This window comes from Pholis gunnellus (genome assembly GCF_910591455.1).
Source record: "Pholis gunnellus genome assembly, chromosome: 4".
In the NCBI taxonomy this organism is placed as follows: domain Eukaryota; kingdom Metazoa; phylum Chordata; class Actinopteri; order Perciformes; family Pholidae; genus Pholis; species Pholis gunnellus.
This window is the reverse complement of record NC_136530.1, coordinates 197,501-210,776: the sequence shown is the minus strand read 5'-3', so window position 1 is coordinate 210,776 and position 13,276 is coordinate 197,501. Positions and strand designations below refer to the sequence as shown.

The following is a 13,276-nucleotide window of genomic DNA, read 5'->3' as shown; positions in this document are numbered from 1 at the left end:
ATTTATATGTTGTATATTGTAAAGTAACATATTTTACATGTATTTCTAGTAATATATAATAATATTAATCAAACAGAAAATGTTTCATTTGGATAATATTTTCATATTTCAGGTAAAATTATGGAAACCTGCTTCAGACTTTAATATATGAATATTATGAAAACTATTAAAGAGCTTTTAACATTAAACAACAATCTGATATTCCAAGAATGAAATGAACACAAATATATAGTTCTTTATCATAATAATAATAATACATTTTATTTATAAAGCTTTTCAGAGTATTCAAAGACACTTTACATTAAAATCATCATATATAAAAGCTATAAACTAAAAACATAAAAACACAAAAATGGTCACACTTTAAAAGCAGTTTTGAAAAGGTGTGGGTTAGGGTTCGGGTTGTTTGGGGAGAGTTCCAGAGGGAGGGGCAGATATGGAGAAGGCTCTGTCCGTGTCCGCTGCTCGGTCCTGAGTGGAGGAGACGGGAGGATGGAGTGTGGTGGTGAAGCAGGTCGGTGAGGTAGGAGGGGCCTGATTGTGGAGGGCTTTGTGAGTGAGCAGAAGGATTATGTATTGGATCCATTGTGGGACGGGGAGCCAGTGGAGGTTCTGGAGAACAGGGGTGATGTGGTCACGGGAGCAGGAGTGGGTGAGCAGGCGAACAGCAGAGTTCTGGATGTACTGGAGTTTATTTAGGATTTTGGATGGTGTGCCGTGAAGAATGTTGTTGCAGTAGTCGATTATCTTTAGAAACCAGGTCACGATTTCACAGAAAGTCTTCGAGCTCCATTTCATTTTAGAGAAGATGAACGTCTCTACAGCCCATATCTATAAATATCTATGTAGATATCTATATATAGATATCTACAAGAGGACAAATATGCCTTTTTGACTTGGTGAACCGGCTCTTTAAATCGGAATATTTTGACAAAAAGTTCAGAAAATGTTGCGACTACAGTAATTTAAATATTGTCATAATTTTACAACTTTTTACAAGTGAAACACTGCTCATAATTCTTAATATTTCTTTGTTTATGATTCAATGAATGAAACACTATCATATAAAAATAACTTTTACAAGTTGTGTTAATAACTTCCTGTTTATGTTGCCGATGCTTTTTGATTGGACAGCAGAAGTGATCCATAAATCAGTTGTTTGAAACTGAACAATATTTGCTGAGTCTCTCTCTGGGTTTACAGGGATTGGTTCCTGCTGGATGAAGGTCTGACAACATCATCATCATCATCATCATCATCATCATCATCATACAGACCAGAACCAGTCAGATCCAGTTCAGACTAGGATGTTCAGGTACACTCCTCCCTGGCAGGTTCTCTGTAACAGTCTGGACCATGACACCAAGGTGAGACCTCACAAACAAACAAACAGCCACAATGTTTCATTTTTCCACCATTTCCATCTTTACAGACTGTCATTCTCACTCTTAATGTCACTTTAACTCTCACTTTAACTCTCACTCTCACTTTAAATCTCACTTTAACTCCTAATGTCACTTTAAATCACACTCTCACTTTAAATCTCACTTTAAATCTCACTCTCACTTTAACTCTCACTCTCACTTTAACGCTCACTATCACTTTAACTCTCACTCTCACTTTAAATCTCACTTTAACTCTTAATGTCACTTTAAATTCCACTGGCACTTTAAATCTCACTTTAACTCTCACTCTCACTTTAAATCTCACTTTAAATCTCACTCTCACTTTAACTCTCACTCTCACTTTAAATCTCACTGTCACTTTAACAATCACTCTCACTTTAACTCTCACTCTCACTTTAACTCTCACTTTAACTCCCAGTCTCACTTTAACTCTCACTCTCACTTTAACAATCACTCTCACTTTAACTCTCACTCTCACTTTAACTCTCACTTTAACTCCCAGTCTCACTTTAACTCTCACTCTCACTTTAAATCTCACTGTCACTTTAACAATCACTCTCACTTTAAATCTCACTCTCACTTTAAATCTCACTGTCACTTTAACGCTCACTATCACTTTAACTCTCACTCTCACTTTAAATCTCACTCTCACTTTAAATCTCACTCTCACTTTAACGCTCACTATCACTTTAACTCTCACTCTCACTTTAACGCTCACTATCACTTTAACTCTCACTCTCACTTTAAATCTCACTTTAACTCTCACTTTAAATCTCACTCTCACTTTAAATCTCACTATCACTTTAACTCTCACTCTCACTTTAACGCTCTCTATCACTTTAAATCTCACTCTCACTTTAACTCTCACTCTCACTTTAACTCTCACTTTAACTCCCAGTCTCACTTTAACTCTCTCACTTTAACTCTCACTCTCACTTTAACTCTCACTTTAACTCCCAGTCTCACTTTAACTCTCTCACTTTAAATCTCACTCTCACTTTAACTCTCACTTTAAATCTCACTCTCACTTTAAATCTCACTTTAACTCTTAATGTCACTTTAATTCTCACTCTCACTTTAACTCACAAACACTGATATAATGTAACCCCTGAGAGTCTGTATGTGACCACCAGAGGGCAGCAGCTCACCAAAGAAGAAAAGTATTCAGAGAATAAACTACATGTGGAACTGCAAAAAAATACATTATTAGATGACTATAAATATCTCAAATGATACACAATTTAAAAAGCATACAAGGAAAATGAAATTATGCTGCATTCTGAGGACAGAAAGTTATTTGTATTAAAGGAATTGCTGCATAAAAAATGTTACAAAATATTTTAAATAGATAAATAAAAGGTTGTTTGTATTATGAAAACAGTTAAAAGGAGAAAATAATGTCAGTGAGGGTCCTCACAAGTATACAAGTACTAACGTGTGTGTGTGTGAGAGTGGGTCAGGGTGGGCGGGGCCTGTTGTGTGGTGGGCGGGGTCTCTGATCGGAGCTAGAAGCTGAACTTTGTCACTTTAGTCAGTTATTATCTTATCTGAGAGTTTCTGCTGCTGACGGGAAGCTGATCTCAGGTGAGAAAAACTGCTTCAATATCTAAAACTCTACGAACTAAATCATCATTATTCAAAACCAGTAAGTGTAATATATGTACTGTATGTATATGAAAACAAACAATGAACCTGTTAAGAACCACAGCTTCACAACCTGTAACTATCGTAATATCAGTGGAATGTTTTATTCTGTAAGAAATATCATTTATGACTAGTTTATGTTGAGCTCATATTTTGTATTAACTCCAGACTGTCTGCATTAAAACAACATTAAAGAACCTTTATTACAGAACAAAATATAGACAAATAATCTGAACTTGAGCAGTTTAAAAAGGTTTCTTGGGTAAATGGTGTATATATGGTATGAGCGGCTCATCACATCCTGATGGAGGTGCTGCAGGAGACATCTTGCCCTCCTTTGTGCTGACACACACTGACCTCTGACCTCCTGACTGATGTTTGTCTGTCTGCTGGTTTATCAGCTGACAGCAGCAGTCAGACTGCAGGAGGGACAGTTTATCTCTGACACGCAGAGGCACTGAACTAATGCTACGGTGCTAATGCTATGCTAACTTCTAACTGAAACGTTGAAACTCATTGGAACATCTGATGGGCTCTAGAGTAGTGTGCTCTCAGACTCACATGATAAGACAATATCAACTTTATGAACCTTTAAAACTGAAGAGTTGTTTCACATAAATATCATAACTAGAGATGAATGAGTGACTCTAACCCAGAAACCTTCATTTAGGATTTTATTCTCAGTTAAACTCTCAACTCACGTTGTTTTATATTAATATGCTATGTATATATAAATATCTCGTGTACATATAAATATCTCATGTACATATAACTGTCGTGTATATATATATCTCTTGTGTATATATAAATATCTCGTGTATATATATATCTCTTGTTTATATATATATATATATCTCTTGTGTATATATATATATATCTCTTGTGTATATATAAATATCTCGTGTATATATAAATATCTTGTGTATATATAACTATCTCATGTACATATAACTATGTCGTGTATATATACATATCTCTTGTGTATATATATATATATATATATCTCTTGTGTATATATATATATATCTCTTGTGTATATATATATATATCTCTTGTGTATATATAAATATCTCCTGTATATATAAATATCTTGTGTATATATAACTATCTCATGTACTTATAACTATGTTGTGTATATATACATATCTCTTGTGTATATATATATATATATCTCTTGTGTATTTATATATATCTCTTGTGTATATATATATCTCTTGTGTATATATATATCTCTTGTATATATATATATATATAGCTCTTATGTGTATATATATATATCTTGTGTATATATATATATATATCTCGTGTGTACATATATATATCTCTTGTGTATATATATATATCTCTTGTGTATATATAAATATATCTCTTGTGTATATATATATATATATATATATATCGTGTGTATATATATATATCTCTTGTGTATATATATATATCTCTTGTGTATATATATATCTCTTGTGTATATGTATATCTCTTGTATATATATATATAGCTCTTGTGTGTATATATATATCTCTTGTGTATATATATATATCTCTTGTGTATATATATCTCTTGTGTATATATATATCTCTTGTGTGTATATATATATCTCTTGTGTATATGTATATCTCTTGTATATATATATATATAGCTCTTATGTGTATATATATATATCTTGTGTATATATATATATATATATCTCGTGTGTACATATATATATCTCTTGTGTATATATATATATATATCTCTTGTGTATATATATATATATCTCTTGTGTATATATAAATATATCTCTTGTGTATATATATATATATATATATATATATATCGTGTGTATATATATATATATCTTGTGTATATATATATCTCTTGTGTATATATATATCTCTTGTGTATATGTATATCTCTTGTATATATATATATAGCTCTTGTGTGTATATATATATCTCTTGTGTATATATATATATATATATCTCTTGTGTATATATATATAGTGTATATATATATATATCTCGTGTGTATATATATCTCTTGTGTATATATATATATCTCTTGTGTATATATATCTCTTGTGTATACATATCTCTTGTATATATATATATCTCTTGTGTATATATATCTCTTGTGTATATATATATCTCTTGTATATATATATATCTCTTGTGTATATATATATATATATATCTTGTGTATATATATCTCTTGTGTATATATATATCTCTTGTATATATATATATCTCTTGTGTATATATATCTCTTGTGTATATATATATATATCTCTTGTATATATGTATATCTCTTGTGTATATATATCTCTTGTGTATATATATATCTCTTGTATATATATATATCTCTTGTGTATATATATCTCTTGTGTATATATATATATATCTCTTGTGTATATATATATATCTCTTGTGTATATATAAATATATCTCTTGTGTATATATATATATATATATATATATATCGTGTGTATATATATATATCTCTTGTGTATATATATATATCTCTTGTGTATATATATATCTCTTGTGTATATGTATATCTCTTGTATATATATATATAGCTCTTGTGTGTATATATATATCTCTTGTGTATATATATATATATATATATATCTTGTGTATATATATATATATAGTGTATATATATATATATATCTCGTGTGTATATATATCTCTTGTGTATATATATATATATCTCTTGTGTATATATATATATATCTCTTGTGTATATATAAATATATCTCTTGTGTATATATATATATATATATATCGTGTATATATATATATATATCTCTTGTGTATATATATATCTCTTGTGTATATATATATCTCTTGTGTATATGTATATCTCTTGTATATATATATATAGCTCTTGTGTGTATGTATATATCTCTTGTGTATATATATATATATATATATATCTCTTGTGTATATATATATATATAGTGTATATATATATATATCTCGTGTGTATATATATCTCTTGTGTATATATATATATCTCTTGTGTATATATATCTCTTGTGTATATATATATATAGCTCTTATGTGTATATATATATATCTTGTGTATATATATATATATATCTCGTGTGTACATATATATATCTCTTGTGTATATATATATATATCTCTTGTGTATATATATATATCTCTTGTGTATATATAATATATCTCTTGTGTATATATATATATATATATATATCGTGTGTATATATATATATCTCTTGTGTATATATATATCTCTTGTGTATATATATATCTCTTGTGTATATGTATATCTCTTGTATATATATATATAGCTCTTGTGTGTATATATATATCTCTTGTGTATATATATATATAGTGTATATATATATATATATCTCGTGTGTATATATATCTCTTGTGTATATATATATATCTCTTGTGTATATATATCTCTTGTGTATATATATATCTCTTGTATATATATATATCTCTTGTGTATATATATCTCTTGTGTATATATATATCTCTTGTATATATATATATATCTCTTGTGTATATATATATATATATCTCTTGTGTATATATATATCTTGTGTATATATATATCTCTTGTATATATATCTATCTCTTGTGTATATATATCTCTTGTGTATATATATATATCTCTTGTATATATATATATCTCTTGTGTATATATATCTCTTGTGTATATATATATCTCTTGTATATATATATATCTCTTGTGTATATATATCTCTTGTGTATATATATATCTTGTGTATATATATATCTCTTGTATATATATATATCTCTTGTGTATATATATCTCTTGTGTATATATATATATCTTGTATATATATATCACTTGTGTATATATATCACTTGTGTATATATATCTCTTGTATATATATATATCTCTTGCATATATATATATCTCTTGTATATATATATCTCTTGTATATATATATCTCTTGTATATATATATATATCACTTGTGTATATATATCTCTTGTGTATATATATATCTCTTGTATATATATATATCACTTGTGTATTTATATCTCTTGTGTATATATATCTCTTGTATATATATATATATATCTCTTGTATATATATATATCACTTGTGTATATACATCTCTTGTATATATATATCACTTGTGTATATATATCACTTGTGTATATATATCTCTTGTATATATATATATCTCTTGTGTATATATATCTCTTGTGTATATATATATATCTTGTATATATATATCACTTGTGTATATATATCACTTGTGTATATATATCTCTTGTATATATATATATCTCTTGTATATATATATATCACTTGTGTATATATATCTCTTGTATATATATATATCACTTGTGTATATATATCTCTTGTGTATATATATATATCTCTTGTGTATAAACTCTCTTGTGTATATATATATATCTCTTGTGTATAAACTCTCTTGTGTATATATATATCTCTTGTATATATATATATCACTTGTGTATATATATCTCTTGTGTATATATATATATCTCTTGTGGATAAACTCTCTTGTGTATATATATCTCTTGTATATATATATCACTTGTGTATATATATCTCTTGTGTATATATATATATCTCTTGTGGATAAACTCTCTTGTGTATATATATCTCTTGTATATATATATCACTTGTGTATATATATCTCTTGTGTATATATATATATCTCTTGTGTATAAACTCTCTTGTGTATATATATATCTCTTGTGTATAAACTCTCTTGTGTATATATATCTCTTGTGTATATATATATCTCTTGTGTATATATATATCTCTTGTGTATATGTATATCTCTTGTATATATATATATATAGCTCTTATGTGTATATATATATATCTTGTGTATATATATATATATATATATCTCGTGTGTACATATATATATATCTCTTGTGTATATATAAATATATCTCTTGTGTATATATATATATATATATATATATATCGTGTGTATATATATATATATCTCTTGTGTATATATATATCTCTTGTGTATAAACTCTCTTGTGTATCTGGTAACTCAGTGCTTGCCGTTGTTCCGTGTCGTCTCCTTCCTTTATGGGCTGTAAACGTTGTAAACGTTGTAAACGTTGTAAACGTTGTTATCACTGATTGTTCAGCTCTGATAAACTTTATTGACATTCTTCAGATTTATTTCCTCCAAACCAGAAACAAAACTGATGATCACAGTTCAACACAGTACTTTCAATCTACTACTGTACTATTCATTTTGAGGTACTTCTATTTTAGTATTTCCATTTCATGCTACTTTATACTTCTACTGCACTACTTCTCAGAGGGAAATATTTTATATAATAATAATAATAAAAATACTTTATCTGACAGCTTTTCAGATTCAGATTTTAGAAAGAAAACAAAAAGTATTTTATAGAATATGATGCAGTACTTAAAGTAGTGCATAAAGTATCAAAAGTGTGTTGACAGCTTACAAAATGAAGTAATAATATCCTATAATATAATGTATTATTGAAAGGAGTGTTTGTGAACAATGAATACATTTACTTTTGATTCTTCTCGTACATTTTGCTGATAATATTTTTTCTGTAGTAACATTTTGAATGTATTTTTATACTGTGGTATTTGTACTTTTACCACAGTAAAACCTGAATACTTCTTCCACCACTGAATTAAATGTGAGCCATTAAACTGAAGTAAAGGCTGGCTGTTGTAACCACAGTGAACTATTGACCCTGCTGGTCATAAAGGGAACAGATTCATATTTTATTGTTTGTTCTCTCCATTACTTCAAATGATTCTTGATGCAGAGTAACTAATCTTCCATTGTAACCGTCTTCTCGTTGTTTCAGAGACTCTCCTCGGTCGCCGGTCAGGATGTTCTGACTCCTCAGAGATTCCAAATATTGAGCTCCGTTCAGCGTCTTCCTCCATCTGAACCTTCGTCTCCCTTCACAGCACCGCCTGCAACCATGGACAGCACCCCGAGGAACTGGGTCCTGAAACCTCTGGCCCCCCTGCTGCAACCCTCAGACCTGCGCACCATCTCCGGCCCAGCACGGAGCAAGTCCCCAGACCCGAACGATCCGGTCTTCAGCTCCGACAGCATCTCCGTCGCTCGTAGTCATTCCTCAGTGGTCGTCTCCTCCCAGCAGGGTGACGGGTATAGACACGTTGTAGTTCAGGCTCGGCAGGTCGCCGTGTCGCAGGATGGAGGGAGCATCAGCGACGAGTGGCATCCCAGTAGCCCCAGCGACCCCAGCAGTCCCAGCAGCAGCTCGGGCTCTCACTGCGGTTTCTACTCCTTCGTGGAGGATCCAGCGAGTCCCGAGGCCGAGCTGAACGAAGCCTGGATGGTCTCACCGCAGCGGCAGACTCAGCTAGCGACCCTGAAGGAGGAGAAAGGATTCAAACTCCAGACCTACACCAGCAGCAGGAAGCCAGAGAGTCTTTTTGCAGAGAGCGATGGAGATTCACAGTACAAAGTGAATGTGAAGAACGCCAACGAAGTTGTCCGGGAGGAAGAGGAGAAGCAGCTTCGGAAGGAGATAATTCGCAGCCAAGCGCCAAAGAAGAACCCAACATTCAAAGATCAGCTGAGTGCACTGGAGGATCTGGATCTGAGCAGATCTACGAACAAACTGATAGAAGGTTTCAGCGTGAGTTACAGTACCGACAGCTTCAGAACAGAACCTCTCTGCCCTGCTGAGCCCGGGACCGTTGACGAGGAGCAGATCAACTTTACCGCTGCCCGACAACAGTTCCTGAAGATGGAGCAGGACCGGCTGACTGCACTGTCCAGCCCTCTGAGGTCCTCGAGAACACATCTGAACGTGTCTCTGCAGCCAGATCCTGATGTGCCCTCATCAGAGCAGGTGGAAACATACGACAGCTTGGAAGTGAGCGAAGATGCAATAACTTTTATACCAACTGAAGAAGATGAGATCCACCCAGAGAGGAAGGTGACTGTGTGGCGGACTGAGGAGAGTCTCAGTCGGCAGAGCAGTGTGTTCGATGACCTGGACTCTGGCCTGGAGGAGCTGAAGCTGACCGTGGAGGTGGGCGGTGGCTACACCAGTGATGAAGGCACGTTCTATGACGACACTCAGCAAGAGAACTGGAGCTGCAAGTCCACTAGTGACTGTGAGACCCCGATTGAAAGGGAGATCCGGTTAGTTCAGGAACGTGAGGAGAACCTACGACGCTCTCGAGGGCTGAAGCTCAGCGACAGGAGAGCAGAGATGGTCGAGATCAAAACCAAACGTTTACAGTCGCCACTTACGCCTGTCAAAGCTAAAGAAAAGAACAGAGTGAGCTTCATCATCCAGTGTGAGATCCAGAAAGAGAACCAGAGGAAGGAGGAGCCAGGGATCCTGGGACGATACAGTCCAGATCCTCCACAGGAGCTGGTGTTTGACCAACAAGACGAGGACAAGAGGACAGAAGAGAGCTCTCATTCTGAGTCTGGTGATGCCGAAGTCTTCCCGTTGCCATGCTGTCCTCATCGACACCCCAAAGAAACCGAGTTGTACATCAGCAGAAAGAGTTCAGCTCCTTATTCTGTCTCTGTGAGGGGCTCAGAGGTCCAGGATAAGAGAGGTTTCTGCCAAGATCAAACAACTTCTTCATCCCCCCACTTCTCCTCCCCAACACCGACACCTCGCCATGATACGACGGCGACCACGCCTTGGTCCTGGAGGGAGAACCTGGAGTCCAATGGCCTGCAGTCCAGAGGAAAAGAAGCACCAGATTTCATCGAGAAGGAGATCGAGGAGGCCCTGAGACGGGAACAGGAGCTGAGGGAGTCCAGGGAGCTGAGGGAGTCCAGGGAGCTGAGGGAGTCCAGGGACCTGAGGGAGTCCAGGGAGCTGAGGGAGTCCAGGGAGCTGATGGAGTCCAGGGAGCTGAGGGAGTCCAGGGACCTGAGGGAGTCCAGGGAGCTGAGGGAGTCCAGGGACCTGAGGGAGTCCAGGGACCTGAGGGAGTCCAGGGAGCTGAGGGAGTCCAGGGAGCTGAGGGAGTCCAGGGACCTGATGGAGTCCAGGGACCTGAGGGAGTCCAGGGAGCTGAGGGAGTCCAGGGAGCTGAGGGAGTCCAGGGACCTGATGGAGTCCAGGGACCTGAGGGAGTCCAGGGACCTGAGGGAGTCCAGTGTGGAAACTGATGGACAGTTCTTCTCTCCGGCTCCTCTGTTGGAACAGGCAACCAAAGTGGCAGTCCGTCAGTTCTACCCACCTGTGAATACAGGTATGTAATCTTTATCAAGGCTGGATTGCCATCTAGAAAACTAGGCATCTGCACCAGGGGCCCAAGGCCTCCGGGGTCCCAAAAGCACAGGTTCACTGTGTGTCAGTTGATTTTGAATAATTTGATTAAAAAAAAAAAAAAGTCCCAAACAAACAAAGTTTAGAATTTGTTCTTGGTTGATGCATACTATTTAGCTCCTTGTAATAATATGTGTTAGTTAATCAATAATAAGATGTTTTAACAATGATATAATATGCCATTTTAAACAATTATAAGAAACTGATAAGGTTGTTATTACCTTTCTTAGCAGAAATGTTTTATTCTGTGGATTTAACTTTTTATCTGAGGAAGATTATGTTCCTCATTCTTTCAAAAGTTAAACCGTTTTCTGGTAAATTTCATATCCCTGATGATTATTTTCCAATGATCCTGATCAATTAACATCCAGGCAGATTACTGAAATACAGGACCAGTAACTTCCATACAGGACCAGTAACGTCCATGCAAAACCAGTTAAAACCATGCAGGACCAGTAGAATCTATCCATGCAGGACCAGTAACATTCATGCAGGACCAGTAGAATCTATCCATGCAGGACCAGTAACATTCATGCAGGACCAGTAGAATCTATCCATGCAGGACCAGTAACATTCATGCAGGACCAGTAGAATCTATCCATGCAGGACCAGTAACATTCATGCAGGACCAGTAATGTAAATTTAATTAAATTCAATTTATTTTGTATAGCTCTTTAAAATCTGTACACATATGACATCCTCTTACCTTTGACCCTCACACCAGAACAGGAAACAGAGGAGGATCCTCATCATCATCATCATCATCATCATCATCATCATCATCATCATCCTCTATCAGGATAAAGTGTGATAGATGTCATATGTACAGAATGGACACCATAACAGAGTTACAACACATTAATGTGACTAATAATAATGATAGTAGGGTGTCAGCAGGACCAGGGTCCAGATAAAACCAGGATCCATGTAAACCTGTGAGGAGAGAAAACACCACAAAGACTCTGAGGAAGAAGCAAAGTCAGTAATGTGTAATGTTCTTCCTGTTGTGTTACAGATCATCCCGTCAGTGTGTCCTCTCCGTCTCCTCGTCCGTCCATCCGTCTCCCCTCCATCTCCTTCATCACGGCTCAGCCCTGGTCCTCCTCACCCCCCCCCTCTTCTTCCCCCGCGATGGTCCGGGCGGCCCCCCCTCTTGTCAGAGGTCTGACAGAGACTCTGCTGCAGGACTTCAAGGAGAGACGAGTCAGAGTGAAGCTGGAGGAGAGCGTGGTGAGTCATCGATACGTCCTGGCTCTTATTTTGAAGGTTTAACATGTTTGTAGAGGCTCTAAGACACAAGCTCTTATTTTGAAGGTTAAAATGTTTGTAGAGGCTCTAAGACACAACCTCTTATTTTGAAGGTTAACATGTTTGTAGAGGCTCTAAGACACAAGCTCTTATTTTGAAGGTTAACATGTTTGTAGAGGCTCTAAGACACAAGCTCTTATTTTGAAGGTTAACATGTTTGTAGAGGCTCTAAGACACAAGCTCTTATTTTGAAGGTTAACATGTTTGTAGAGGCTCTAAGACACAAGCTCTTATTTTGAAGGTTAAAGATATGATGGCTGATTAAAGAGTTCATTTTTAGATCCAAACTTTTCCCACAAACACTGTTATTTTAATGAGTGTTTATTTTAAAATGAGTAATGATGAATTAAAAAACAAAAATTATTTATATAAAACTAATTGATTTGTCCCAAAATTTGGATGTAAAAACACGTCATCTCTTCTGTGTTTTTCTTTTTTCAGTACGCAGGAATTCAGCCGGTCGACGATGTGAATAACGAGGTACAAACTTAATTTACGTTCATACTGCAGGTTAACCTAACCGGCTGCTAACCGACTGCTAACCGACTGTTAACCGACTGTTAACCAACCCTTAACCGACTGCTAACCGACTGCTAACCGACTGCTA

At 34.8% G+C, this 13,276-nt stretch overlaps 1 protein-coding gene across 1 annotated transcript in view; it reads left to right on the top strand.

Moving 5' to 3' along the window:
* The first annotated feature begins 2,963 nt into the window (after window positions 1–2,963).
* misp (mitotic spindle positioning) overlaps window positions 2,964–13,276 on the top strand; it is an 11,334-nt gene continuing 1,021 nt past the window's right edge. Inside the window, exons 1-4 of the mRNA XM_079157802.1 lie at window positions 2,964–2,990; window positions 8,890–11,284; window positions 12,377–12,591; window positions 13,111–13,149. Of these exons, the coding sequence (XP_079013928.1) occupies window positions 9,010–11,284; window positions 12,377–12,591; window positions 13,111–13,149 (2,529 nt within the window). The 5' untranslated portion in view covers window positions 2,964–2,990; window positions 8,890–9,009. The remainder of the gene's footprint in view (window positions 2,991–8,889; window positions 11,285–12,376; window positions 12,592–13,110; window positions 13,150–13,276) is intronic.